At 49.2% G+C, this 27885-nt stretch overlaps 1 protein-coding gene across 5 annotated transcripts in view; it reads right to left on the bottom strand.

Annotated features, from left to right (window-relative positions):
• The window catches only part of PCBP2 (poly(rC) binding protein 2), a 182214-nt gene that overhangs the window by 97874 nt on the left and 56455 nt on the right, over positions 1-27885 (bottom strand). For all 5 annotated transcript variants that reach the window (XM_033938356.1, XM_033938357.1, XM_033938359.1 and 2 more), the window contains exon 7: positions 13022-13150. In XM_033938356.1, coding sequence (XP_033794247.1) covers positions 13022-13150 — 129 coding nt within the window. The remainder of the gene's footprint in view (positions 1-13021; positions 13151-27885) is intronic.

The raw sequence follows: 27885 nt of genomic DNA, 5'->3' as shown, positions 1-27885 counted from the left end.
AGTCCTCCACGTCAAATGCTACCCGAAGAGAGAAGCCTTGGAGTTACATATTTGGACTTTACAGTTGGTTCCGGCCTGTTGATCCCAGGCCAGGCTAGTGGACTTTTTTCTAAGTCTTTGTGGATGCGACTGGGTTTTGGTTCTGCGTGATATGAGGGGTGGGAGAGGGAGTATGTGATGGGTGTCCGAGAGTATGGGGAGCAGTTGGGTATGTACTGCATTTCTTACCGGTATGACTGGTCATGGAAGATCAAGGCCAGTATTGGCTGGGGGAGGAGGGGGGTAGAGGAGAGGGGGGATCCACTAATGTTAACTTTGTAGTTGCCTTTAAGTTGGGTTCTTGGAATGTGAATGGCCTCAATAGCCTGGGGAAGCGTAGTATTGTGTTGAAAGAAGTGTTGCACCTGCAGCTTTGTTGCAAGAGACATTTGAGGGGTAGGGATGCACATTTGTTGAGTCACCCTGGTTTTGACTGGGTATTTACACATCAGGAAGGGGGGGGGGGGGGAGTGGAAAAAAGGGAGGGCTGGCAATTTTAATTCGTAAAGGTGTGGGGCTGGGAATTGACGGGGAATACCAGGATAAGGAAGGTAGATGTTTGGCTACAAAGGGCTCTTATCAGGGGTAATCTTACCATTGTCAACATTTATGGTCCCAATTCTAAACAGGCAGCCTATTATCATTCTTTGGTGGTGCCTCTGTTGGAATTTGTGAGGGGAGTCATTTTTGTGGGGGGTGATTTTAATCTGACCCCTACCGCTCTTTTGGATCATTCCGGGGGGGGGGGGGGGAAAGGGGGGAGGGTCAGGATATGCTAAGTCTTACAGGAAAGCTTTTTTGGATTTAATGTCTAACTGAATCTTTCTGACTGTTGGAGAACACTACTCAGCAGAACTATACTTTTTATTCTCATGCTACCAGAAGTTATACTAGATTGGACAGTATATGGGCTCATAGGAATTTGTGGAGGGGAGATGGGGGGAGGTGGAAATTGAGGCTATCCAGATATCTGATCCATGCTCCAGTTTGGGTGGCTTGGAAGGGGTTTGGTAAACAGAAAGGGCGTACATTTTGGAGACTAAATGAATTGTTGATGGGGAATCCCAATGTGCTGGAAGAGGTTCAATTTACTATTCACCGCTATTTGGTTGAGAATGATACAGAGGAGATGGGATTCTTTGGGATGCCCTGAAGGCAGTTGTGTGTGGGATTTTGATTAAATGGGGAGCGAGGAAAAAGAGACGTAGGGGGGAACAGACCTTATATTTGCGGGAAGAGTTGTTGCGCTTGGAGTTATATCATAAGGACACGTTGGATCCAGAAGTTGAAGGTAAATTGAAGGATATTTTTCAGGAATTACAGCAATTCCAGTTGGAGGATGTTGCTTTCATGAAAGCCAGATTGAAACAGTCTTTTTGAATATGGAAATAAATCTGGAGCTTAGTTGGCAAGATTCCTGCGCAAATGTAGATCAGTACATATGATTCAGGAAATTAAGGGGAGTGGTGGGAGGGTATCTCACACGGATTCCGATATATAGACCCGTTTCTTGACTTATTATAGTGATTTGTATAAAAGGGGTTACTAGACCCTTGGGGGAACATCTGGGTGATTTTTTGGATGGATTGCCTCTACCCAGGGTGTCCCAGATGGAATATGATAGATTGGAGGAGCCATTTTCTGAGTCTGATGTGAGAGGGGTGATCAGAGGCTTAAAACCTGGAAAGATGCCTGGGCTGTACAGGTTCTCTGGTCTGTTTTACAAAATGTTTCAGGACACCCTGGGAGCTTTGTTGGCTAGAGTAGCAAATGGTGTTCGAACTGGTAGCTGCTTTCGGAGTCTATGGGTGATACAGGTATTACTGTCTTGCCCAAGCCGGGGAAGGAGACGACGAATTGTGCAGCTTATAGACGTATCTCCCTTTTAAACATAGATGTTAAGATTATAGCAAAGGTGTTGGCTCTGCGGTTGGCTTGTCTTGTCCCAGCTTATCCATGTAGACCAGGCGGGATTTATACACCGGCGCTAGCAAACTACAGACCGTTGAGTCTCACATCAATAGTGTGCAAACTAATGGAAACTCTAATCAAACGCCAATTGGATACGATCCTGAACGAGGAGAATCTACGGGATCCCCGTCAACATGGATTTACTAAGGGGAGATCCTGCCAATCCAACCTGATCAGCTTCTTTGACTGGGTGATGAGGAAGCTGGATGTTGGGGAGTCCCTGGACATCGTATACCTGGATTTCAGTAAAGCATTCGATAGCGTACCACACCGCAGGTTGCTGAGCAAGATGAGTTCTATAGGATTGGGCGACACATTGACGAAATGGGTTGGGAACTGGCTTGGAGGTAGGCTTCAGAGAGTAGTGGTGAACGGCACCCCCTCCGAAATGACGGAGGTAATCAGTGGAGTGCCGCAGGGTTTGGTCCTGGGCCCGATCCTATTCAACATCTTTATAAGAGACTTGGCAGAAGGGCTGCGAGGTAAAATAACATTATTCGCCGATGATGCCAAACTAAGCAACGTAGTGGGCAAAAGCACAACAGACATAAATTCAATGTCCGACAACATGATGCACGACCTACTCCTACTGGAGCGCTGGTCTAGGTCCTGGCAACTCAGCTTCAATGCCATGAAATGCAAAATCATGCACCTGGGCAGCCAAAATCCATGCAAGACTTACACCCTTAATGGCGAGATCCTAACAAGAACTGAAGCAGAATGAGACTTAGGGGTGATCGTCAGTGAGAACATGAAGATTGCCAATCAAGTGGAGCAAGCTTCATCCAAGGCAAGGCAAATCATAGGTTGCATTCGCAGGAGTTTCGTCAGCCGTAAACCTGAAGTCATTATGCCATTGTATAGATCCATGGTGAGGCCCCCACCTGGAATACTGTGTGCAATTCTGGAGGCCGCATTACCGTAAGGATGTGCTGAGACTGGAGTCGGTGCAGAGAATGGCCACCCGGATGGTCTCGGGACTCAAGGATCTCCCGTACGAGGAACGGCTGGATAAGTTGCAGCTGTACTCACTCGAGGATCGCAGAGAGAGGGGTGACATGATCGAGACATTCAAGTATCTCACGGGCCGCATCGAGGTTGAAGAAAATATTCTTTTTCAAGGGTCCCGCGGCAATAAGGGGGCATCCGTGGAAAATCAGGGGCGGGAAACTGCACGGGGACACCAGGAAATTCTTTTTCACTGAAAGGGTGGTTGATCGCTGGAATAGTCTTCCACTTCAGGTTATTGAGGCCAGCAGCGTGCCTGATTTTAAGGCCAAATGGGATAGACACGTGGGATCTATTCACAGAGAAAGGTAGGGGAGGGTCATTGGGGTGGGCAGAATAGATGGGCCGTGGCCCTTATCTGCCGTCTATTTCTATGTTAGGTGCGAGACGTACCTTGCATGTGATGTGGGAGGTCCTGCGCCTCCAGGGGGGGGGGGGGGTGATGGCAGTACTGGCTTTTGATGCGGAGAAAGCCTTTGATAGGGTCATTTGGGACTTTCTTTGGGCTGTTATGGATAGAGTAGGCTTAAGTCCCGTATTTTGTAGTTGGGTACGAGCCCTGTATACTAGGGCATGTATTAAAATAAATGGGTCTTATACAGATTTTTTTTTTTTTTTACATCGGTGGAGGTACTCAGCAGAGGGGACAATGGGCACCCCTGCCATTTGCATTGTCCATTGAACCTCTTGCAGAGGCGATTCGTACGCATCCTGGCTTGCAAGGGGGTTGGGGGGGGTTTGAAAATCGCATTGCACTTTTTGCAGATTATATTTTGTTGTATATTTGAGACCCGGAGGGTACCCTTCCTATTTTAGATATTTTCCAAATGTAAGGGGGGGGGGGTGAATAGCAGGGTTTACAGTTAATATGGATAAGACAGAATTGATGGGTGTTAACTTGGAAGAGGGAATGGAAAGGGGGATTATACGTGGCCTTTCCTTTTGACTGGGGGGGGGGGAGAAATTTAGATATCTTGGAATTTAGATTACTAAGGATTTGACTGAACTTTATTCAGCTAATTATGGACCATTGTTGGTGCAGGTGAGACGAGAGCTTCAACAGTGGAGGGGGAGGGGGTTGTGGTTGTCATGGTGGGGGAGAATAGTGGTGTTGAAAATGAAATTTCCTTCCCCAGTTTTATTTCAAACGCTGCCTATTCCCCTTCCTAGGGGTCTTTTGGTATGCTTGCAGAGAACCTTCTCCAGGTTTATTTGGCGATATAAAGCTTCTAGGTTGACTAAAAGGGTTATGTGGGCCCCTAGAGAACGGGGAGGGGGGGGGCGTACTGAATCTTCTTTGGTACTATCAGGTGGCTCAGCTTATTTTGGATTGTTCTTTGGAAGGGGTTAATTTGTGGGTGCAGATGGAACAATTTTGGGTTGGGCAGCAGCCTCTGCGGGAATGGATATAGGGTTCTTTGTCTACAGGGGCTCTTTTGCGGGGGGGCGGAGAACCCTTTTCTTAAGCATTTATTTTGTGGGGCTCGATGAGGAGGCAGTGGGGCTGGAATAAGGAGAAATTAGGTTCTTACCTGCTAATTTACTTTCTTTTAGCTTCTCCAGACCAGTAGAGGTTAACTTTACGAATGGGTATATATCTAATCATGACCAGCAGGTGGAGACTGAAAACAAAACTTTGGGACAGTATATACTATCCTCCCTTCTCTATTTCCCTCAGTCTGCCGAATAGCCAAGCAGAACCAAGAACTGGAAAACAGGAAGAAAACAATACTCCGAACAGGAGTAACAAATAACATACCCAAATGCTGTTGGAAAATGCAGAGGAGAAATACCCGAAGGAAAATGTCCCCACAGCTCGCCAGCTAAGCCAGCCGAGCCACAGCCGCTGTTCTTTAATTCTCCCCGGCCCTAGAAAAATACTAGAACCCGCAGCAAAAAACAAAAACTGCCCGCGAAAACAGCCCCAACAACAACAACAACAACAACAGACAGGGTGGGGACCTCTACTGGTCTGGAGAAGCTAAAAGAAAGTAAATTAGCAGGTAAGAACCTAATTTCTCCTTCTTTAGCACTCTCCAGACCAGTAGAGGTTAACTTTACGAATGGGACGTACCAAAGCAGTCCCTCTCACGGGCGGGACCCCCGAAGGGCCGATACCAGAACACGCTCACCGAACACCGCGTCCCGACGCGCCTGAACATCTACCCGATAATGCCGAACAAAAGAATACAAGGAGGACCAAACCGCAGCCTTACAAATATCCACCGGAGGCACGAGCGACGACTCAGCCCAAGAAGCCGCCTGACCCCGAGTGGAATGAGCCTTGAGAAACTCCGGAACAGGCTGCTGTATCAGAAGATAAGCGGAAGCAATCGTCTCCTTGATCCAGCGCGCAATAGTAGCCTTAGAAGCGCCAGCTCCCCGACGAGGACCAGCCAGGAGGACAAAGAGATGATCGGACTTCCGGAATTCCTGGGTCCGCTGCACATCAGAGCGAAGGACCCGACCGACATCCAACTTGCGCAGCTGCCGTTGCTCAGAAGAGCCCTCCCGACCACCCAAGACCGGGAGAACCACCGATTGATTGACATGAAAAGGAGAAACAACCTTCGGCAGAAAGGAAGGAACAGGCCGCAAGACGACCCGCTCCCTAGACAACTCCAAGAAGGGAGCCCTACAAGAGAAAGCCTGCAGCTCAGAAATACGCCTAGCAGAAGTAATGGCCACCAAAAAGACCGCCTTCAAAGTAAGGTCCTTCAAAGAACAGTCGTCCAAGGGCTCGAAAGGCGGGCGCACCAAAACAGAGAGAACCAGATTAAGATCCCAAGAGGGAACCGAGGGCCGTAGGGGAGGCCTAAGCAACTTGGCCGCCCGCAGAAACCGAATCACATCAGGAAGAGCCGATAAACGCTGACCTGACACCAACCCTCGAAAGGTCGACAGGGCCGCAAGATGAACCCGGAGAGAAGACCAAGCCAGGCCTCTATCCAGGCCATCCTGCAAGAACTCTAGAATGTTAGGCAGAGAAGCGCGAAAAGAGGTCACTCCCCGCGCCCGACACCATTCCTCAAAGAGACGCCAAACCCGCACATAAGCCCGAGAGGTAGAAAGCCTCCGGGACCCCAACAGTGTAGCGATCACCTTGTCTGAATATCCCTTCTTGCTAAGGCGACCCCTTTCAAGAGCCACGCCGTAAGACAGAAGAGAGACGGGTCGAACAAGGGAATGGGACCCTGCATCAGAAGGTCGTCCGAGAGAGGCAGAGGAAGAGGAACCGCCACCAGGTGCCTCACCAGATCCGCATACCACGGACGTCGAGGCCAATCCGGAGCCACCAGCACCACCAAACCCGGATGGTGAACAATGCGAAGAAGCACTCTGCCCACCAGCGGCCAAGGAGGGAACACATACAACAGCCCCTCCGTTGGCCACGGCTGGACCAGAGCATCCAGACCCTCGGCCAGCCCTTCCCTGCGACGACTGAAGAAGCGGGGCACTTTGGCGTTGCCACTCGTGGCCATCAGGTCCATCAGGGGCTGCCCCCAATCTTGCACTATCAACCGAAACGCTCCGGCGCCGAGAAACCACTCTCCTGGATCCAGGAAGTGACGACTGAGGAAGTCTGCCTGAACATTTTCTACCCCGGCTATAAGAGAAGCCGAGAGGTCCAGAAGATGGGACTCCGCCCAAACCATGAGCCGAGCCGCCTCCTGCGCCACAGGAGTGCTCTTGGTGCCCCCCTGACGATTGACATAAGCCACCGCCGTGGCATTGTCCGACAGGACTCTGACCGACTTGCCCAGCAAAAGGGAGTGGAAAGCTAACAGCGCCAGCCTGACCGCTCTGGTCTCCAACTCGTTGATCGACCAGGAGGCCTCCTCCGCGGACCAGGTGCCCCGAGCTGAGTGGCCCATAAACTGAGCCCCCCAACCGAGGAGACTCGCATCCGTAAGGAGCACCGTCCACTGCGGGAGATCCAGACCCACCCCCTGAACCAGGTGAGGGGTCCGGAGCCACCAGCGCAGACTGCAGCGCGCCAAGCCTCGCAGGGGAACCGGAACATCCAAATCTTGCCTCCGGGGAGACCACCTCCGGAGCAGAGCATACTGAAGAGGACGCATGTGGGCCCGCGCCCACCTCACCACGTCCAGGGACGCCGCCATTGACCCCAGGACTTGGAGGAAATCTCGCGCCCGAGGACCCCGGGACGCCAAAAGCAGGCGAATCTGAGATTGCAATTTGCTCACCCGGGCCTCTGGAAGGAAGACCTTCCCCAAGGAGATGTCGAACATAACCCCAAGGCACTCCAGACGCTGAGCCGGGACCAACCGACTCTTGGAAAGGTTGACCACCCAGCCCAGCGACCGGAGAAACTCCACCACCCGAGCCGTAACCCGGGAGCTCTCCTGCAACGACTTTGCCCGAATCAACCAGTCGTCCAGGTAGGGGTGAACCAGGATGCCCACCGACCGCAAGGCTGCCGCAACGACCACCATTACCGTGGTGAACGTCCGAGGAGCCGTGGCCAGACCAAAGGGAAGCGCACAGAACTGAAAGTGCCGCCCCAAGATCGCAAAGCGAAGGAAGTGCTGATGAGAGGCCCGAATTGGAACCTGCAAGTAGGCCTCCGTCAGATCGAGAGACATAAGAAACTCCCCCGGCTGAACCGCCAGAATGACCGACCGCAGCGTTTCCATGCGGAAAGACGGAATCTTGAGAGCTCTGTTGACCCCTTTCAAATCCAGGATGGGCCGAAAGGTCCCCTCCTTTATGGCCACCACAAAGTAAATGGAGTACCTGCCGGTGCCCCACTCCGTAGGGGACACCGGCACCACTGCCTCGAGATCTAGCAAACGCTGAAGGGTCTGACGAAAAGCCTGCGTCTTCCATGGAGTCTGACATGGAGAAGCGAGGAAAAGGTCCGGCAGAGAGCGGGTAAACTCCAGAGCGTAACCGTCCCGCACCACCTCAAGGACCCACTGATCGGACGCGATCTCGGCCCATTTGGGGAAAAATTTGCGCAGCCGGGCCCCCACCGGAACCAAAGGGGGCGCCGGCAAGGAGTCATTGCGCAGGACGGGAAGCGGGGGAACCGGCGGAGGGATTCCCTGCCCCCCGACGGGCCCCCCGAAAGGGCTGCATGCGCTGGAAGAACCGACCCCGGGAAAAACCCTGAGCCGGGAAAGAAGCAGCCCCACGCCCCGGGCGATACTTGCGAAATTCCCGCAAACGCCCCCGGGCAGCCCCACACCTAGACGCAGGGCGGGCACGGTCCTCAGGCAGACGGGGCACCTTCGAGTCCGTCAGAGTCTGAATCAACTCATCTAATTCCTCTCCAAACAAAAAGACCCCCTAAAGGGAACTTTAGTAAACTTAGCTTTGGACGCAGAATCCGCCGCCCAAGCGCGCAGCCACAAAATACGCCGCGCGGCCATGCCATAGACTTAGCCGAAATCCGCACCAAGTCATAAAGAGCATCTGAGAGGAACGAGGCAGCCATCGCAATCTTCGCTACCTCCTGATCCACTAGAGACCAGTCATCAGACTCCCGATCCAGGACACGCTCAGCCCACCGAAACACGGCGCGAGCGACTAGCTCCCCACAAACAGCCGCCTGGACCCCAAAGGCAGAGACATCAAAATCATACTTAAGAAGAGTCTCTAACGCACGCGCCTCCGAGACCCTAAGAGCAGAACCGTCCATAACAGGCACGGTATGCCGCTTAGGAAGTGCCGAGACCACCGCGTTCCCCATTGGCGAAATTAAGGTAGCCCTACCTCCCTCCGGGACGGGATACCCAAGGGCCAAGGCGCACACCAAACGAAACTGCGCCCATAGGCCACTGCGCCAACACAAAATCCCGCAAATCCTGACGCACAGGAAAAGAGCGGGAACCAGGACAGACCCCCTGAAGCAGAGGGGCCCCCATACGCGGGGTCTCCGGCGGCGCCACTGCAAAAATGCAGCACCAAGGAGACCTGCTACACAGGTCTAAAAGCTCATCCCTCTGAATAAAAAAGCGCACCACGGACGCATCTGCTCTGGAAGACGGGAAACCCGCCGCCCCGCTGCCAACAGGCGTCCCCTCTAGAGGATCCTGGAAGCCCGCCAAAGCAGCCAGGTCCTCAACCAGGCCAACACGCTCCTCCGCCCACCAATTCGCAATCCAAGCCCCCCCGCGGGCGCTTGGATGAGGGAGGAGGAAGAGGGGACGCCAAACGAAAAGAGGGAGGCAAAGCCATAGGGGGCGCGGAGGGAAACCCCCCCCCGAAACCCCCCAGGCGCACGTGGGACCCCCAAAAGTCCGCACAAAGAAAGAAAATAAATTGGGGGCAAAAAACCCCTGGGGGTCCCCAGGGACTCCCTGCCCCAGCAGGGGTCCATGCTGAAACCTGCCCCTGTGTTCGCCATACAGGGGGAAGGTCACCTGAGGTTGCAGACAAAATGGAGGGGCCAGACAAAGAAAATGGCGAAGTTCCCGCCAAAAATGCTCCCTCCATGGCCTGTAGCGGCTGAGAAGACTGAACAGTCTCAGCCGCTAAGACAGGCAAGTCGGCATCAGCTGTCAAAAAATCAGCTGAGAGGGAATCCTTCGGGGAATCCCTCCGTGGGCGGTTGTGGAAGACCGGGCTTCCCCACTGCTCCATGCCGACTCGCGAGGCACCATCGGCGGGGAGCTCTGGGCGCCTGCAGCCGCTGCCGACGGAGCTCCACCACCTCACCGACCCAAACCGCCGAGTTCAGGCCGGCCGCGAGTGCCTCGCGGCTGGACTAAAATTGTGGCCTACTCCCCCGGAGAAGGGCACAATTGCTCCAGACGCGACCTAGCTATAAAAAAGTGCTGGTTACATGAAAAAATACAGTAAAATACAGTTTTCTTAAAGGGAAACAACCCTTCAGACCAGCACTACCTCAGGATTTTTTATTTATTTATTTATTTTTTTTTTTTTACAGAACAGACTCCACAGGCTCTCGAAGCAATATGCCTTGCTTGACTTAGGGGGCAAGGCTTACTGCTGAGGCTCCTCTAAAAAAATGTGGGGAGGTGGAGGAAGTGGGGGGAGGGACCCCGCTCGTGACCCGCCGGGTTTGACACCCCCGAGGTCGGACGGACCCCCAAACAGGGCCCGACCAAGCTCCGTCCGGCCAAAAACAGGGACAATAAACCCCTAAACAAATTCCAACAGCCCTACCAAGAGAGATGGGTACAGATCACTCAACACCTGCTGGAGACTGAAAGAAGACTGAGGGAAATAGAGAAGGGAGGATAGTATATACTGTCCCAAAGTTTTGTTTTCAGTCTCCACCTGCTGGTCATGATTAGATATATACCCATTCGTAAAGTTAACCTCTACTGGTCTGGAGAGTGCTAAAGAAACCTATTTTTTCTTTTCGGGATAAGTGGGAGGTAGACTTAGGGTCTCGTCTGTCGGAGAGTCAGTGGAATATAATATGTTCTGAAATACATAAAGCATCAGTGTGTGTGTTGGTTCAGGAGAATGCATATTAAATTGTATCTCAAAGGTACTATACTCCAGCTCGTTTACATGTTATGTTTCCTAATGTACCTGATATTTGTTGGAGATGTGGGGAGGATCGAGGGACATTTTTTCATGTAGATGGTGGGATTGTGCTAAGGTTAGACCATATTGGGTTATGATTACTGGATGTTTGACTTCCTGGTTGGAAGAGTTGGTTTCGCTTACTCCAGACTTGTTTATTGGGTCTTACTAATCTGAGGGATGTCTGGTGGCGTAGAAAACTACTCCGTCTGGGTTTTTCTGCAGCCAAATGCTGTTAGCCTCTTATTGGAAAAAGCCTGTTGTGCCTACAGAAGAGGAATGGAAGGATAAGGTGGGGTCTTTATTACATATGGAATGTGTAACTGCTAAGCAGGGGGGTGCATCCAAACAAGTGATTTTTTTTTCTTTCTACCACTCCAAACGTATTCAAATTAATGCATAATCATGCCAAAGTTGAGGAGCTTATGCGGCAAGATTTGTGGAAGGAGAAATTTCTATTGAGGATTTTAAGAGAATAGAAGGGCAGATAGAGTTCAGCAAGTAGGAGAGAGCAGCAGCTCACCAAAATGACTATATGAACAATGTGAAAGCACATGTTCTAAAAAAAACCCCCAAAACAACCAAAAAACTGGAGACAACAGTTCCTGGACAGGCTGGATAACCAGGAAATCTGCACTTGGAAACATAGAAACATGATAGGAGATAAAGACCAAATGGCCCATCTAGTCCACCCATTTGCAGTAACCATTATCTCTGAGAGATCCCATATGCCTATCCCACACCTTCTTGAATTCAGACACACTGTCTCCACCACTTTTCGGGAGACTGTTCCACGCATCTACCACCCTTTCTGTAAAAAGAAGTATTTCCTTTGATTACTCCGGAGCCTACCACTTCTCATCCTATGCCCTCTCATTGCAGAGCTTCCTTTCAACTGAAAGGCTCGACTCATGAACATTTATGCCACATAGGTATTTAAACGTCTATATCTCCCCTCTCCTCTAAAGTACACTTCATAGTCATCTGACTAGCCCAGACATGGGCAAACTATGGCCTGCGGGCCATATCAGGCCCGTTTAGTTTTTTTAATCTGGCCTGAATTTGGCTCACTCCGCTCGCTCTCCTGCCCGTAGGGGTTTAGCTGCCACGCCAGCTTCTCCCACTGATACCGTCAGGAACCAGCCCCGAAGCTTTCCAGCAGCTACATTTTGCTCCCTCTGCCGTAACTTCCCATTTCCGGTAGGGCGGGACACTGCACATGGAAAGAAGTTGCGGCAGAAGAAGCAGGATGTTGGAGAAGCAAGGTTTTGGCAGCGACACAGGTAGGACGTGGAGACAGAGTGTTTGTGAATGAGGGAGAGAAGTTGGGCCGTGGACAGGGAGACAGGAAGAAATGCCAGGCCCTGGGGAGGGGGGAAGACAGAAAAACCTAAAACAAAGGGGAGGCAGATTTTGGACTTGGAGGTGTCTAGAAAGAAGAGAGAGACTGCAGAGAGGTGGAAAGATTCTGGACCAAGGAGGGAGGGAGGAAGGAGAGGTAGAGAAAGATTTGGAAGAAAGGAGAACAAATGCTGGACTGGGGAGGGGTTGTAAGCAGAAGAAAGATAGAGAAAGAAAAAGAGGGGCCTGGACCAAAGGCAGGAGGCAGTTGCTGGACTATGGGAGATGCAGACAAGGGGAGAAACCCTGAGGAAGAAGAGAAATGAAAGATCATAACAAAGGAGGGAGAGAAAGACCTGAACCCAAAGGGGATGGGGCTGGATTGTGAAAGAAATATTGGATGCAGCAAGACCACAGATTCCAACACAACACAGATTGTTTCCATCTTATTTTATTTAACACGTTATAAAGTGATTGTATTCAATAAATTTTATATTATCTCCGATTGATGTGTACAGTTCCTTCCCCACATTTTCATTGTTGTATATTGATCATGGGGTTTTGTTTCCTTGTTTTTGGAATATAATTGAGTTCCATGTTTAAATTCTCCATAAAATGAAGATATTGGGAATGATTTAGAACTAAGTATCAGCTATGAAAACATGAGCTGACTATTTGATACAGCACTAGATGGAAATGGGACACTGCCAGAGAACAGACCAAATAAGGCAAGTTTTCAGAATTCATTACTACTATGCTCTTAGTACAGCAATCCCCACCTTCATAACATTAGAAGACTTGCTTGCCAAGAGAATTGTTTAAAGAACTGATTTACATGGTTTCACTTTCTGAAAAAGCTAGTGATCACAAGTTACTGGAAATTACACTAAAAGTTGTACTGAATTCTACTTAACCTTAAATAATCATATGCTTACTTAAGGATTTGGACTTTCCACTTATTACTGCATTGATAAGACTATGGGTCTATCTAATTCAACATCCTGTAGAATTAGCCAGCACTGGGTGCTTAGAAGTACACAAAGGAGTACTGGTCAAACAAACAACTTGAATATTTGTTTTCTTGAAATGCTGAGGATACATCATGGCAATGTGTACCCCATATCAACCTATTGCTCACCTCCAGCATGACAACGCAGATCTGCTTGACACACTCTATAATGGACTGTGGGATCCCAGCAATTGTGATGGCTCTCTCTGTAGAGTTGGGAAGCATATCTCCTGCCACCTGGACCTGAGCTCCTGTGCTCTTTGGAAGCAAAAGAATTGAAAAATAAATTAGAACAGTGCTCCAACCTTAAATTAGGCAGTGCCACTGATACCAAATTTATGTATGGACACCCAAAACAAACCTAAAGAGAGATTATGTACTTACCTTTGTAAGCTCTTCCAGTAGATAGGTAAGACATTCTAGACAAGTGGGTAGTGGCCCCATGGCCGTATACCATCTGCAGAAGGAATCCAGTTTTCTCTGTTCCTCTTCTGTACTTCACCAAGCTCCTTAGCTCCACCTACAGTTAGCACCCAAGCACCAAGGGCCACCAAACCAAAGTGAAGTAGAAACACCCATACAAATAAGGTCATAACTGTTCTGCTCAAAGGAGTTAACATAAGAATATCAGATGCAAACAGCCAGCAAACCCTCAAGAGCTCAGAAACTACTCCCGCCAAAAAAGAGGAACAGATACCGTATACTCCTTAGCCCCCAAGGGCTGACTTATCTAAGGTACAACTTGGAGACACAGGAAACTAACTGAGATAATAGGCACAGAATGGACAGGGCAGGAGTCTAGAATGTCTCACTTATCTACTGGAAAAGAATGTACCAGGATAAGTACATAAATCTATTTTCCAGTGCAATAGGTGAGACATTCTAGACAAGTGGGACATACACAACTATCCCCAAAAAGCCAGGGCAGACTGACTGTACCAACCCTCAAGACCAAGGACCCCAAAGGTCCTGTCTCGCCGCAACATGCACTCTACAAAACAGGGCAAACGGGTATATAGGAGGACCATGTTGCTGCCATACAAATCTCAAGGGAGACGGCTTTAGCAGCCACACATCTAGAATGCACCTGGACGGAAACAGATTATTTCCCAGAAAGCATTAGGCTACTACTATTTATTATTTCTATAGTGCTGAAGAGGCGTACACAGCACTGCACATTTTAACATATGATAGTCTCTGCTCAGAAGAGCTTACAATCTAATTTAGACAGGACATTACAGGGTTGGGGAGATTATGGTAGAGTAAATGATACAGTGGGTATAGGTATCTGACAGCAGTGAGTGGGAGTTAGAGATGAAAGCAGTTTCAAAAAAGTGGGCCTTTAGCTTGGATTTGAACATTGCCAAAGATGGAAGATGATGCATTGATTCAGGCAGCCTGTTCCAGGCATACGGTGCTACAAGAAAGAAGGGACGGAGTCTGGAGTTGGCAGTGGAAGAAAAGGTACAGATAAGAGGGACTTGTCCGATGAGCAGAGATCATGGGGGGGGAGTGAGGAGAGATCGGGAGGCTTCAGAATGGCGAAAGGCTAGCGTCTCCCATGCCACCTGACATGGAAAGGCTAGATATGATCCGGCAGAGAACGGGCAAAATTCAAGTACATAACCGTCCCGCACCACCACCAGGACCCATTGATCGGACGTGATCTTGGCCCACTTGGGAAACAAGTTGCGAAGCCGGACACCCACGGGAACCAAAGGGGGCGCCGGCAAAGAGACATCGCGCAGGACGGGCAGCAGGGGAACCGGGGGGAACTCCCAGCCCCCCGACGGGCCCCCTGAAAAGACTGCATGCGCTAAGCCAACCGACCCCGGGGAAAAACCGGAAGCCTGGAAAGAAGCAGTCCCATGCCCCAGGCGAAACTTGCGAAATTCTCGCAGACACCCCCGGGCAATGCCAACCCGAGATGCCGGGCGGGCACGGTCCTCAGGCAGACGGGGCACCTCAGAGTCCGTCAGAGTCTGAACCACCGGATCTAAGTCCTCTCTAAACAAAAAACAACCCCCGAAAGGGAAATTTTGGGAAGTTCAGTTTTGGACGCGGCAACCGCCGACCAAGCGCGAAGCCACAAGGTACAGCGTGCGGCCACCAAAAGTCCCAGACTTAGCAGCACCAAGTCACAAAGAACAACCGAGAGGAACGAGGCAGTCATCTCAAACTTCACCACCTCCTGATCCACTAAGGACCAGTCATCAGACTCACGATCCAGGACATGCTCAGACCACCGAAACACGGTGCGAGCCACCAGCCCCACACAAATAGCCGCCTGGACCCCCAAGGCAGAGACATCAAAATTATACTTAAGAAGTGTCTCTAACGTACGCTCCTCAGAGACCCTAAGAGCAGAACCGTCCATAACAGGCACGGTATGCCGCTTAGGAAGTGCCGAGACCACCGCGTCCCGCATTGGCGAAATTAAGGTAGCCCTATCCCCCTCCGGGATGGGATACCCATGAGCAAAGGTGCACACCAAACGAAACGGCACCCGTAGGCCACTGCGCCAACACAAAATCCCGAAAATCCTGACGCACAGGAAAAGAGCGGGAAACAGGACAGACCCCCTGAAGCAGAGGGGCCCCCATATGCGGGGTCTCCGGTGGCGCAACTTCAAAAATGCAGCACCAAGGAGACCTGCTACATCAGGTCTAAAAGCTCATCCCTCTGAATAAAAAGCGCACCACAGACGCATCTGCTCTGGAAGACGGGAAACCCGCCGCCCCGCTACCAGCGGGCGTCCCCTCTAGAGGATCCTGGAAGCCCGCCAAAGCAGCCAGGTCCTCAACCATGCCAACACGCTCCTCCGACCACCAATTCGCAATCCAAGCCCCCCCGCGGGCGCTTGGATGAGGGAGGAGGAAGAGGGGACGCCAAATGAAAAGAGGGAGGCAAAGCCATAGGGGGCGCGGAGGGAAACCACCCCCGAAACCCCCCAGGTGCACGTGGGACCCCCAATTGCCTGCACAAAGAAAGAAATTAAATTGGGGACAAAAAACCCCTGGGGGTCCCCAGGGACTCCCTGCCCCAGCAGGGGTCCCTGCTGAAACCTGCCCCTGTGTTTGCAATACAGGGGGAAGGTCACCTGAGGTTGCAGACAAAATGGAGGGGCCAGACAGAGAAAATGGCGAAGTTCCCGCCAAAAATGCTCCCTGCATGGCCTGTAGCAGCTGAGAAGGCTGAACAGTCCCAGCCACTAAAACAGGCAAGTCGGCATCAGCTGTCAAAAAAAAATCAGCTGAGAGGGAATCCTTCGGGGAATCCCTCCGTGGGCGGTTGGGGAAGACCGGGCTTCCCCACTGCTCCCAGCCGACTTGCGAGGCACCATAGGCGGGGAGCTCTGGGCGCCTGCAGCCGCTGCCGACGGAGCTCCACCACCTCACCGGGCCAAACTACCGATTTCAGTCCGGCCGCGAGTGCCTCGCGAGTGCGGCTGGACCACTCCCCCAGAGAAGGGCACAATTGCTCCATACGCGACCTAGCTAGAAACAAAGTGCCGGTTAGAAGAAAAAATACAGTAAAAAACATTAAACTGACAGGGAAGCAACCCTGCAGACCGGCACTACCTCAGGATTTTTTTTTATTTTTTTTTTACAGAACAGACTCCACAGGCTCTCGAAGCAATATGCCTTGCTTGATTTAGGGGGCAAGGCTTACTGCTGAGGCTCCTCTAAAAAAATGTGGGGAGGTGGAGGAAGTGGGGGGAGGAACCCCGCTCGAGACCCGCTGGGTTTGACACCCCTGAGGTTGGACGGACCCCCAAACAGGGCCCGCCCAAGCTCTGTCCGGCCAAAAACAGGGACTAGAAACCCCCTAAACAAATTCAAACAGCCCTACCAAGGGAGATGGGTACAGATCACTCAACACCTGCTGGAGACTGAAAGAAGACTGATGTAAATAGAGAAGGGAGTAATTATATACTGTCCCACAGTTTTGTTTTCAGTCTTCACTTGCTGGTCATGATTGGATATATACCATTCGTAAAGATTAACCTCTACTGGTCTGGAGAGTGCTAAAGAATGGGACCATTAGGAAACAGTGACCACAACATGATTCTGTTCCAAGTGGAAGTAGGATTACCAAAGGGGAAGAGAACAAAGGGAACAGCATTTAACTTCAAGAAAGGGAACTATGATGCCATGAGACAAATGGTGAAGAAGAAGCTCAGAAACAGCTCCAAGGAAGCTCGGTCTGTGGAGCATGCCTGGTCCCTACTCAAGGACATGGTAAGTGAGGCACAAAACCTATATGTACCCAGATTTAGGAAAGGATGCAAAAAGAATCAGACTAAAGACCCAACATGGATAACCAATGAAGTAAAGACAGTGATAGGAGACAAGAAAAAAACATTTCGGAAGTGGAAAAAGGACAAAACTGAAGGAAATTGGAAAGAGCACAGGAAGCATCAGAAAGAATGTCACCGAGTGGTCAGAAAAGCCAAGAAAGAATACGAGGAGAGACTAGCCAAGGAAGCAAGAAATTTTAAACCATTTTTCAGATATGTAAAAGGGAAACAGCCAGCAAGGGAGGAGGTGGGACCTCTGGATGAGGGAGACAGGAAGGGAGTGGTGAAGGAGGAAAAAGAGGTGGCTGATAGACTAAACAAGTTTTTCGCGTCGGTCTTTACAAAAGAAGACACATCCAACGTGCCGGAACCGGAAAAAATCTTCAAGGGGGATCAAGACAGAAAATCATCATGCATGGAGGTAAGCCTCGAAGATGTTCTCAGGCAGATAGATTAAAAACTGACAAATATCCTGGCCCAGATGGGATCCACCTGAGAATACTGAAAGAGTTCAGAGACAAAATAGCGGAGTTACTCCGGCATATTTGCAACCTATCCTTGAGAACAGGGGTAATCCTGGAGGATTGCAAATGTTACACCGATCTTCAAAAAAGGATCGAGAGGCGACCCGGGGAACTATAGACCGGTGAGCTTGACCTCAGTTCCAGGGAAGATGGCCAAATCATTGATCAGGGAAGGTATCAATGAGCATATAGAAAAAAATAAACTGATGAGAACAAGCCAGCACGGTTTCTGTAAAGGACGATCGTGCCAAACGAATCTACTGCATTTCTTTGAGGGGATAAGCAAACATTTGGACCAAGGTGACCCCATAGACATAGTATATCTGGATTTCCAAAAAGCCTTTGACAAGGTACCCCATGAGCGCCTGCTGAAGAAACTGTGGAGCCACGGGGTGGAAGGGGACGTCCACAGATGCATCCAAAATTGGCTGTCTGATAGGAAGCAGAGGGTAAGGAGTAAAAGGACACTACTCTGACTGGAAAGGGGCCACAAGTGGTGTCCCGCAGGGGTCAGTGCTGGGACCGCTGCTATTCAATATATTCATTAACGATCTGGAAACGGGGACGAAGTGCGAAGTTATCAAGTTCACGGATGACACAAAACTCTCCAGCAGGGTCAGAACTGTTGAGGAATGCAAAGAACTGCAGAGCGACCTGAACAAACTGTGTGAGTGGGTAAAAAGATGGCAGATGAGCTTCAATGTGGAGAAATGTTAGGTCTTGCACACAGGGAAAGGGAACCCCATGTACAGCTATACGATGGGAGGGAGGGTGCTGGGGAAAGGCAGCCTAGAAAAAGACCTGGGGGTATTGGTGGATACAACAATGAAGCCAGCGGCGCAATGTGCAGCGGCCTCAAATAAAGCTAACAGAATGTTGGGTGTTATCAAAAAAGGTATCACTACCAGAACGAAGGAAGTTATCCTGCCATTGTATCAAGCAATGGTGCGCCCACCATCTGGAATACTGCATCCAATACTGGTCACCATACCTTAAGAAAGACATGGCGATACTTGAGAGGGTCCAGAGGAGAGCAACTAGGATGATAAAGGGAATGGAGAACCTTTCATATGCCGAAAGGTTAGACAAACTGGGGCTCTTTACCCTGGAAAAGCGGAGACTGAGAGGAGACATGATACAGACTTATAAAATCATGAAAGGCATAGAGAAGATGGAGAGGGGCAGATTCTTCAGACTAGCGGGGACAACAAAAACAAGAGGTCATTCAGAAAAACTGAGAGGGGACAGATTCAAAATGAATGCAAGGAAATTCTTCTTCACTCAGAGGGTGGTAGACACCTGGAACACGCTTCCAAATGAGGTAATAGGACAGAGTACAATACTGGGGTTCAAAAAGGGACTGGATGACTTCCTGGAAGCGAAGGGGATTGCAGAGTACAGATAGAGGGTTACTCTACAGGACATTAAGCGAAAAGTGTATGAGAGTTTTAGGGTATGAGCACTATCAGGTCATGGACCTGAGGGGCCGCCGGGCACGATGGACCTCTGGTCTGACCCGACAGGGGCAATACTTATATTCTTAACCACTTAGGATTTACTTTAAAAACAAAAAACACAATGATAATGAAAAGAGCAAGGCGTAATAATTTGCAAAATAGGATGCCAGAGCGGGATATGTTTACACTCATGCAATCTATATAGCACCAGTTTTTGAAAGTGATAGAACCGGAGACAGCTGCCTACCTTGTAATTTGAATGCGTCCATAGGGCCCTGGGTCCCCCAACAGGCAGGGAGACAGAGACATTGTAGATTGTTTCTTCGATTCCCACAGAAGGAGCGGGTTGTGCAAGCAGCCCATAAAGCTGGTCACCTCACTATGGAGGGCACTAAGATAGAACCGTTTGTGGATGTATCTCCTATCATCCTGCGCCGCTATAGGGAGTGTCGTGAAGCAACTTGATGTCTGCAAGATAACAATTTTCCAATACAAAAAGGCACTACCCTTTTGGCTTACATTTGTTGTGGAAAACAAGCTACAGAAGAGCATCTTCAGCATTAGAGGCTCAACAATTGCTTGTTCGTGCTAAGCTCTGGTCTGGTGAGGGGGAGAAACCACCACAGAAACCCTAACTTCTCTATGCGTGGACCTCAGGGTCAACGTTGGCATAGGGTTGACCAAAAGAAGCATTTGCAGCGCTGACTTGAGCAGCAACCTGGACCCTTGGGTCAACCTAAAGATGTGGTTTGACTATGTGGTTCACCTCTTTGTGGTATTACAAATCTATAAATTCTGCAGGAATAATCTGCATTTTCCTCTACTAGTTATCGAACCTATTACTTTTTGGACTATAACTTCGTTTTGTTCTGGAGGCTGGGTGCAGAGGTAACAAACGACCTGAGGCGATGCTGTCTGAAGTCTGGCCCTGGTTTCTTAGTGGCCTAGTTTTTCTGGAGTTGGGGGAAGATGGGGCTTGAGAGAGCCGTTTTGGGTACGAGTGTGATTGGCTATTGAAGTGTGTGTGTGTGGGGGGGGGGGGGGGGGGGGGGAACCTTGGCATGTTTAGGCAAGGACACAGGGAGGGTGAGGGAGGAAATGGATGGCAGAGTATCTAACTTGAGACATGCCCTCTAGTTATCAAACTTGTATCGCCATGAATGTGCAGGGCTTAAACTCTCCTAGGAAGCGCCAGCTTTTCTTTAAAGCTGAATGTACACGACTGTGGGCTTTGTTCGAGACTCATTTGCTCCCAAGCTGCGAGACGTATTTTACACAAATATTCACACATATTTTGCTTCCAATAAGGTTAAACCTAAAAAGAATGAGGTGGCAATGCTTTTTGCAAACTCTTTGTCCCCAAGGGTGGAAGATATAGTATGAGAGGGTTGCTATCTTTTGTTGAAGGTGCACCTGGGAGGGAAATAATATATCTTTTTGAATCTTTGTCCTTAACACTGAATAGGGTCCTATTTTAATAAATTCAGTGATCTTCGCTTTCAGAGGAATTTAATCTTACTCCAGAGTGGGATAATTCATCATGATCTGTCATCTATGATAAATGGGATAGGAAACGATTGAGGAGGTTTTTGGAAACCAGGGATTTAATTGATGTATGGCACTTTCATCATCTACTAGACAGAGACTAAACATATTTCTCAGAACCTCATGCTATCTATTCTAGAATGGATCTCTGGCTTTTGAGTAAAGACCTTATTCCACAGGTGGGCGACTCCTCTATTGCTAAACAGACATGGTTGGATCATGCTATTAGTTTTTCTGCTCAATTTCTCCAGAAAAAACAGGGACGTTAGATGATAGTTTGCTTTTAGAACCCCAGCATGTTCAGCAGATAGGGAAAGATCTCCAAGAGTATTTAACACTTATGTTTGATGCCTCCACACCTGCTGCCATTCGGGATGCATTGAAAGCAATCTTAAGCTTATAGCTCTGGGACCTATTTATAAGTGTCGGGAACAGTAGAGATCGGACACCTTATCTCAAATCTATCCGTTGGAGGGTTCCCATTAAAAAAAAACTTTGATTGGGGGGGGGGGTGGAGATGCGTTTTCAGCAATTGCACTTGGAGTTGCAGGCGATAGATCTGGTGGATATTAGTGTAAAATTGCAATCTCTTAAATAAGAATATTTTGAGTAAGCTAATAGGTCTAGTAAATTGCTAGCACATAAGTTGCAGAAGAGAGCTCTGCGCAACTTTATTACCAAAAAAGTCTATCACCAGGGGACGCACTGTACAACCTCCTCATATTCATAAGGCTTTTGTGCATTACTATAAAAATCTGCATACCCTGGAGCAAGATGTATTTGCTGAAGTTCTTTCAGTTCTTAGAGCGGGTGAAGCTGCCTAGATTGTCAGTGGGAGAAATGGATCAACTCTCTATGCTTATAAGTGAGGAGGAGATCCTTTGGGCCAATGGGGACATGAAAGTGGGCAAAGCGCCAGGCCTTGTTGGCTACTCGACTAAATTCTATAAAGCTTTTAAACAATATCTTGTTAAGCCTTTGGCAGCTTTCCTCAATAGCCAAGAGCAAGAGTGTAAAACTCAGGCCCGCAGGTTAAATTTGGCCCGTGAGAAAATACCCAGTTCCTTTCCTCCCTCCAGCCCATTGACTATCTCTTCCCCCTTCTAGCATCCTTCCTGGTCTCATCTTCAAAGATAATTACAGCAGCCTGCAAAGGATATCTAGTGCTGTAGCGATCCTATCAAGCTACTGTCTGCCTTCGCAGCACAATCCCTCTGCCACAGTCCATACGTCAGAGGAAGGGGCGGGACCGCGGCAGAGGAAACATGCTATGGAGGACAACAGCAGCCTACTAGGATTGCTACAGCCGACCGGCGATCCTCTGCAGGCTGCTTTTAAGATGAGACCAGGAAGCCAGAGGACGCTAGAAAGAAGGGAGAAAACTATGCAGGCCTTCAGGTGGGGGGGGGGGGGCCTGGTGTAGAAATACACCGAGGGAGGGAAGGGGGGGGGGGGTCCAAAGAGATGTGCATGTGCCAGACCGGGGGGAGGGGAAGAAATAATAGGTCTAAAAAACAGAGGAGGGCAGAGATGTGGTCAATGGGATGGAGGGAAGTAAGGGAAAGAAGTTGGACACAAGGGAGGGTGCCTCATCATGACCAGCAGGTGGAGACAAACAAAAAACTGTTGAATAGTACATAATAGGTGCCTTTCCTTATTCCTATCAGTCTGCCCGACAGCCAAGCAGAACTAAGAACTTGAAACAGAAATAAACAAGACTCTGAACAGGAGTAACAACTAATATACCCAAATGCTGTTGGAAAATGCAAAGGAGAGATCCCAGCAAGAAAATGTCCCCACAGCTTGCTAGCTATGCCAGCCGAGCCACAGTCACTGTTCTTCAATTCTCCCCAGCTCTAGAAAAATACTAGAACCCGCAGAAAAAACAAAATCTACATGCACAACAGTCACAAGAACAACATGACAATAGATAAGGTGGGGTCCTATACCGGTCTGGAGGAGGTTAACAAAGTAAATTAGCAGGTAAGAACCTAATTTCTCATTCTTTAGCAACTTTCCAGACTGGTATAGGTATCTTACAAGTGGGACATACCAAAGCAATCCCTATCATGGGTGGGACCCCGAAGGGCCAACACCAGAACACACTCAAATACCACTCCCGACACGCCTGAATGTCCACACGGTAGCGTCTGACAAAGGAATGTAAGGAAGACCAAACAGCAGCCTTATAAATGTTCACTGGAGGAACTAGCGAAGACTCAGCCCAAGAAGCTGCCTGACCCCCAAGTGGATTGAGCCTTGAGAATTCCGGAACAGGTTTTTTTCTGAAGATACACTGACATAGTCTCTGATTCAACACGCAATGGTAGCCTTGGAAGCGCCATCCCCCTTATGAGGACCCTAAAGGACAAAGATGATCTGATTTCATGAACTCCTGGGTCCTCTGCACGTAAGAGCGAGGAACCTGACAGACATCAAGCTTGTGCAACTGTTTCTGCGCAGAAGATACCTCCCGACTACTCAACACCGGGAGGACCACTGCCTGAGTGACATGAAAAGGAGAAACTACCTTTGGCAGAAAGGAAGGAACAGGCTGCAACACGATCTGCTCTCTAGAAAACTCCAGGAATGGAGATCTACAAGAGCCTGCAACTCGGAAACATGCCTAGCAGAAGTAATAGCCACCAAGACAACCGCCTTAAGAGTAAGGTCCTTCAATGTGCAGGCACCCAAAGGCTCAAAGGGGGGGGGGAGGGCTCACCAGCCCAGACTCAAATCCCAAGAGGGAATAAATGGTCGCACGGGAGGCTTAAGCAATTTGGCCGCCCGCAAGAAGCGAATGACAACAGGAACGGCAGTCAGCTGCTGACAAGGCTGCCAACTGAACCCGGAGAGAAAACCAAACCAGGCCCCTGTCCAGGCCATCCTGTAAGAACTCCAAGACGTTAGGCAGGGAAGCACGAAGAGAGAGCACTCCACACATCCCACACCCACACATAAGCCCGAGATGTGGAAAGTCTCCGAGACCTCAAGAGGGTGGAGATCACTATCTGAATACCCCTTCTTAACTAGGTGTTCCCTTTCAAGAGCCAAGCCATAAGACAAGAGACGCAGATCGAACATAGGAATGGGGCCCTGAGTCAGATGATTGGGCGAAAGAGGCAGAGGAAGAGGATCCGACACCAGATCCGCATACCATGGATATCAGGGCCAATCCAGAGCCACCAGAACCACCAGGCCTGGAGGACGAACAATGTAGAGTAGAACAGATGGCCACGGAGGAACATATACAAACAAGCCATGGTTGAACCAAAGCATCCAGGCCCTCTGCCTGACTGTCTCTGCGATGGCTGAAGAAGCGGGGTGTTTTGGCGTTCACACTCATGGCCATCAGGTCCATGAGGGGCTGACCCCCAAGACTGCACTATTAACTGAAAGGCCATGTGGCTTAGACACCCACTCTCTGGGATCTAGCATGTGACAACTGAGGAAGTCCGCTTGAACAATCTACACTCCGGCCATGTGGGAGGACGAGATATCCTGAAAGCGAGACTCTGCCCAGACCATGAGTAGAGCAGTCTACTGCAGTGAGTGCTCTTGATGCCCCCCTGACAATTGACATAGGCCACTGCCGTGGCATTTTCCGACAGAACCCCGACTTGCCCGTAAAGAAGGAGCAGAAAGCTAACAGTGCCCAATAGACGGCTCTGGTCTCCAAAACATTAATCGACCAGGACGCCTCCTCTGTGGACCAGGTGCCTTGAGCTGAGTGACCTAGAAACTGTGCTTCCGAACTAAGGAGACTGGCATCTGTGAGAAGCATGGTCTGTGGATGATCCAGACTCGTCCCTTGAACAAGATGGGAGGTCTGGAGCCACCAACGAAGACTGCAGAGCTTGACAGGGAGATCCAGATGTGCCTCTAGAACGACCACTTGTGAAGCAGAGCATATTTGAGAGGATGGATGTGGGCCCACACCTACCTCACTACGTCTAGGAATGCCACCATCTCCTATTCTTTTCAACATCTATATATCCTTTCTGAAATTCTTCCATCTATCCCCCCTAGAAACACTTTACACTTATGCTGATGACATCCTTGTCCTCCGAGACCAACTCAAACCTCACTAACCTGAGAACATAGCCTCATGTATAACGAACCTCCAATCCTGGGCCCTCACTGTACAAATGAAATTGAACGAGTCCAAAACAAAACTACTTTGGCTTGGCCCAATATTAGACCATTTACCCACCTCCATCCCATTGTCCTCCGGCTCCACACTACAGCTTGAGTTCTCAAGCAAAGTTCTGGGCATCATCATAGACTCTTCACTATCCTTCAATGACCACCTCAACTCCTTCGTAAAAAAATGCTTTTTTAGCCTTCATGTGCTGAGGAAAGTGAGATCCTGGTTCCATCAAACACACTTTGCCGTCCTTGTACAATCCATTATCCTCTCCAGATTGGACTATTGCAACTCTAATCTACTTAAGAGTAACTAAGAAAAGCCTCCATAGACTTCAGCAGATTCAGAATGGCGCAGCTAAGCTTATTTTCGCAAAAAGTAAATTTGACCTTGCTTGTATTTTAATGGGTTTGTTCCTGATGAATGGATTGGGTGTGGGTGGTGTCTCTTTTATATGCATTTAATAATAATAATGTTAAGAATGACAAGTGATTTTGTACGAATTAATTGATTGAATATTGTACACTTGTTGCAAGATTTGAAAATGAATAAAGAATATTAAAAAAAAAAAAAAATTGACCATGTCTCACCACTCCTGTCCAAGCTTCACTGGCTTCCAGTAATCTCCATGGGCCACTTCAAATGTGTCTGCCTAACTTTCAAGATCTTACATGGCATCCTTCCTCCCGTTATTCCGCCATCTTGGAATTCCTCAAATCCTAATTCCATCAGATCCTCCCAAAAAATTAAAACTATCCTTCCCTTCTATAAAAGGAATATCCCAGGCTGGAAAATTAGGGACATCCCTCCCCTTTAGAATCACTGAGCTCTGGAACAATCTTACATCCCCATTCTGAAATTCGAGCTCCCTCCAACTTTTCCGTAAACATCTGAAAACTTGGCTTTTCTCAAAAATGGAACACTTCCCCCCTCTCTGGCACCCTAAACCCCTCTATATCTTCTTTATACTTAATCCTATAACCCTCCACTGGAGTTCCTTTCTATCCCAGCCCTGTAAACCGTGACGAGCTCTACAATTGCGGAGAAGGTTCCAAGATGGAGATGGCAAATTACAGACCAGTGAGTCTCACATCGATAGTGAGCAAACTAATGGAAACCCTAATCAAACACCAATTGGATAGAATCATGGACGAGGAGAAACTAAGGGATCCCCGCCAACATGGATTTACTAAGGGGAGATTCTGCCAATCCAACCTGATCAGCTTCTTTGACTGGGTGACGAGGAAGCTGGATGCTGGTGAGTCCCTGGACATTGTCTACCTAGATTTCAGCAAAGCATTTGATAGCGTACCACACCGCAGGTTGCTAAGCAAGATGAGTTCTTTAGGTGTGGGCGACACATTGACAAATTGGGTTGGGAACTGGCTTGGAGGTAGGCTTCAGAGGGTAGTGGTGAATGGCACCCCCTCCAAAATGTCAGAGGTGATAAGTGGAGTGCCACAGGGCTCCGTCCTGGGCCCGATCTTGTTCAACATCTACATAAGAGACTTGACAGAAGGGCTCCGAGGAAGAATAACATTATTCGCCGATGATGCCAAGCTAAGCAATGTAGTGAACAAGAGCACAACAGACAATAATTCAATGGCAGATGATATGATGCATGACCTACTTCTACTGGAGCACTGGTCTAGGTCCTGGCAACTCAGTTTCAATGCCAAAAAATGCAAAGTCATGCACCTGGGAAGCCGAAATCCATGCAAGCTTTACACCCTAAATGGCGAGATCTTGACAAAAACTGAAGCAGAAAGAGACTTAGGGGTGATTATCAGGGAAGACATGAAGTCTGCAAATCAAGTTGAGCAAGCTTCATCCAAAGCAAGGCAAATCATAGGTTGCATACGCAGGAGTTTCGTCAGCCGTAAACCTGATGTCATTATGCCACAGTATAGATCCATGGTGAGACCGCACCTGGAGTACTGTGTGCAATTTTGGAAGCCACATTATCGCAAGGATGTACTGAGACTGGAATCGGTCCAGAGAATGGCCACCAGGATGGTCTCGGGACTCAAGGAGCTCCCGTACGAGGAGCGGTTAGGGAAGTTGCAGCTCTACTCACTCGAGGAACGTAGAGAGAGGAGATATGATCGAGACATTCAAGTATCTCACGGGCCGCATCGAGGTGGAGGAAGATATCTTCTTTTTCAAGGGTCCCGCGGCAACAAGGGGGCATCCGTGGAAAATCAGGGGTGGGAAACTGCACGGTGACACTAGGAAGTTCTTCTTCACTGAAAGGGTGGTTGATCGCTGGAATAGTCTTCCACTCCAGGTTATTGAGGCCAGCAGCGTGCCAGATTTTAAGGCCAAATGGGACAAACATGTGGGATCTAGCCGCAAAGATAGATAGGGAGGGTCATTGGAGTGGGCAGACTTGATGGGCCGTGGCCCTTATCTGCCATCTATTTCTATGTTTCTATGTTTCTAAGGTGCGGTATACAAACCTAAGGTTTAGTTTAGTTTAGAGGAAATCCTGCGACCAAGGACACCAGGACACCATAAGCAGGCGAATCTGATTGCAATTTGCTTACACAAACCTCTGGGAAGTGTTGAACAGAACTCCAAGGTACTCCAGACGCTGAGATGGGGCCAACTGACTTTTGGGAAAGGATGACCACCCATCCCAGCGACTGCAGAAACTCCACCACCCGAGCCGTGACCCAGGTGCTCTCCTGAAATAATTTCACCCGAATCAACCAGTCGTCCAGGTAGGGATGCACCAGAATGCACTCTGTCTGCAAGGCCGCCGCAACAACCACCATAACCTTGGTGAATGTCCGGGGAGCTGTGGCCAGATCAAAAGGAAGTGCACAAAACCGATAGTGTTGACCCAAGATCGCAAAGTGAAGGAAGCGCTGATGGGAGGCCTACAACATGCAAGCAGGCCTCCATCAGATCGAGAGAAGTCAAATACTCCCCTGGCTGTACCACCAGAATGACAGACCGTGTCTCCATGCAAAAAGAGGGAATTTTGAGAGCCCTGTTGACCCCTTTTAAATCTAAGA

Source organism: Geotrypetes seraphini, chromosome 3 (assembly GCF_902459505.1).
Source record: "Geotrypetes seraphini chromosome 3, aGeoSer1.1, whole genome shotgun sequence".
NCBI classification, from domain to species: Eukaryota; Metazoa; Chordata; class Amphibia; order Gymnophiona; family Dermophiidae; genus Geotrypetes; species Geotrypetes seraphini.
The sequence above is the reverse complement of the archived record's forward strand: the minus strand, read 5'-3'. Positions and strand labels throughout refer to the sequence as shown.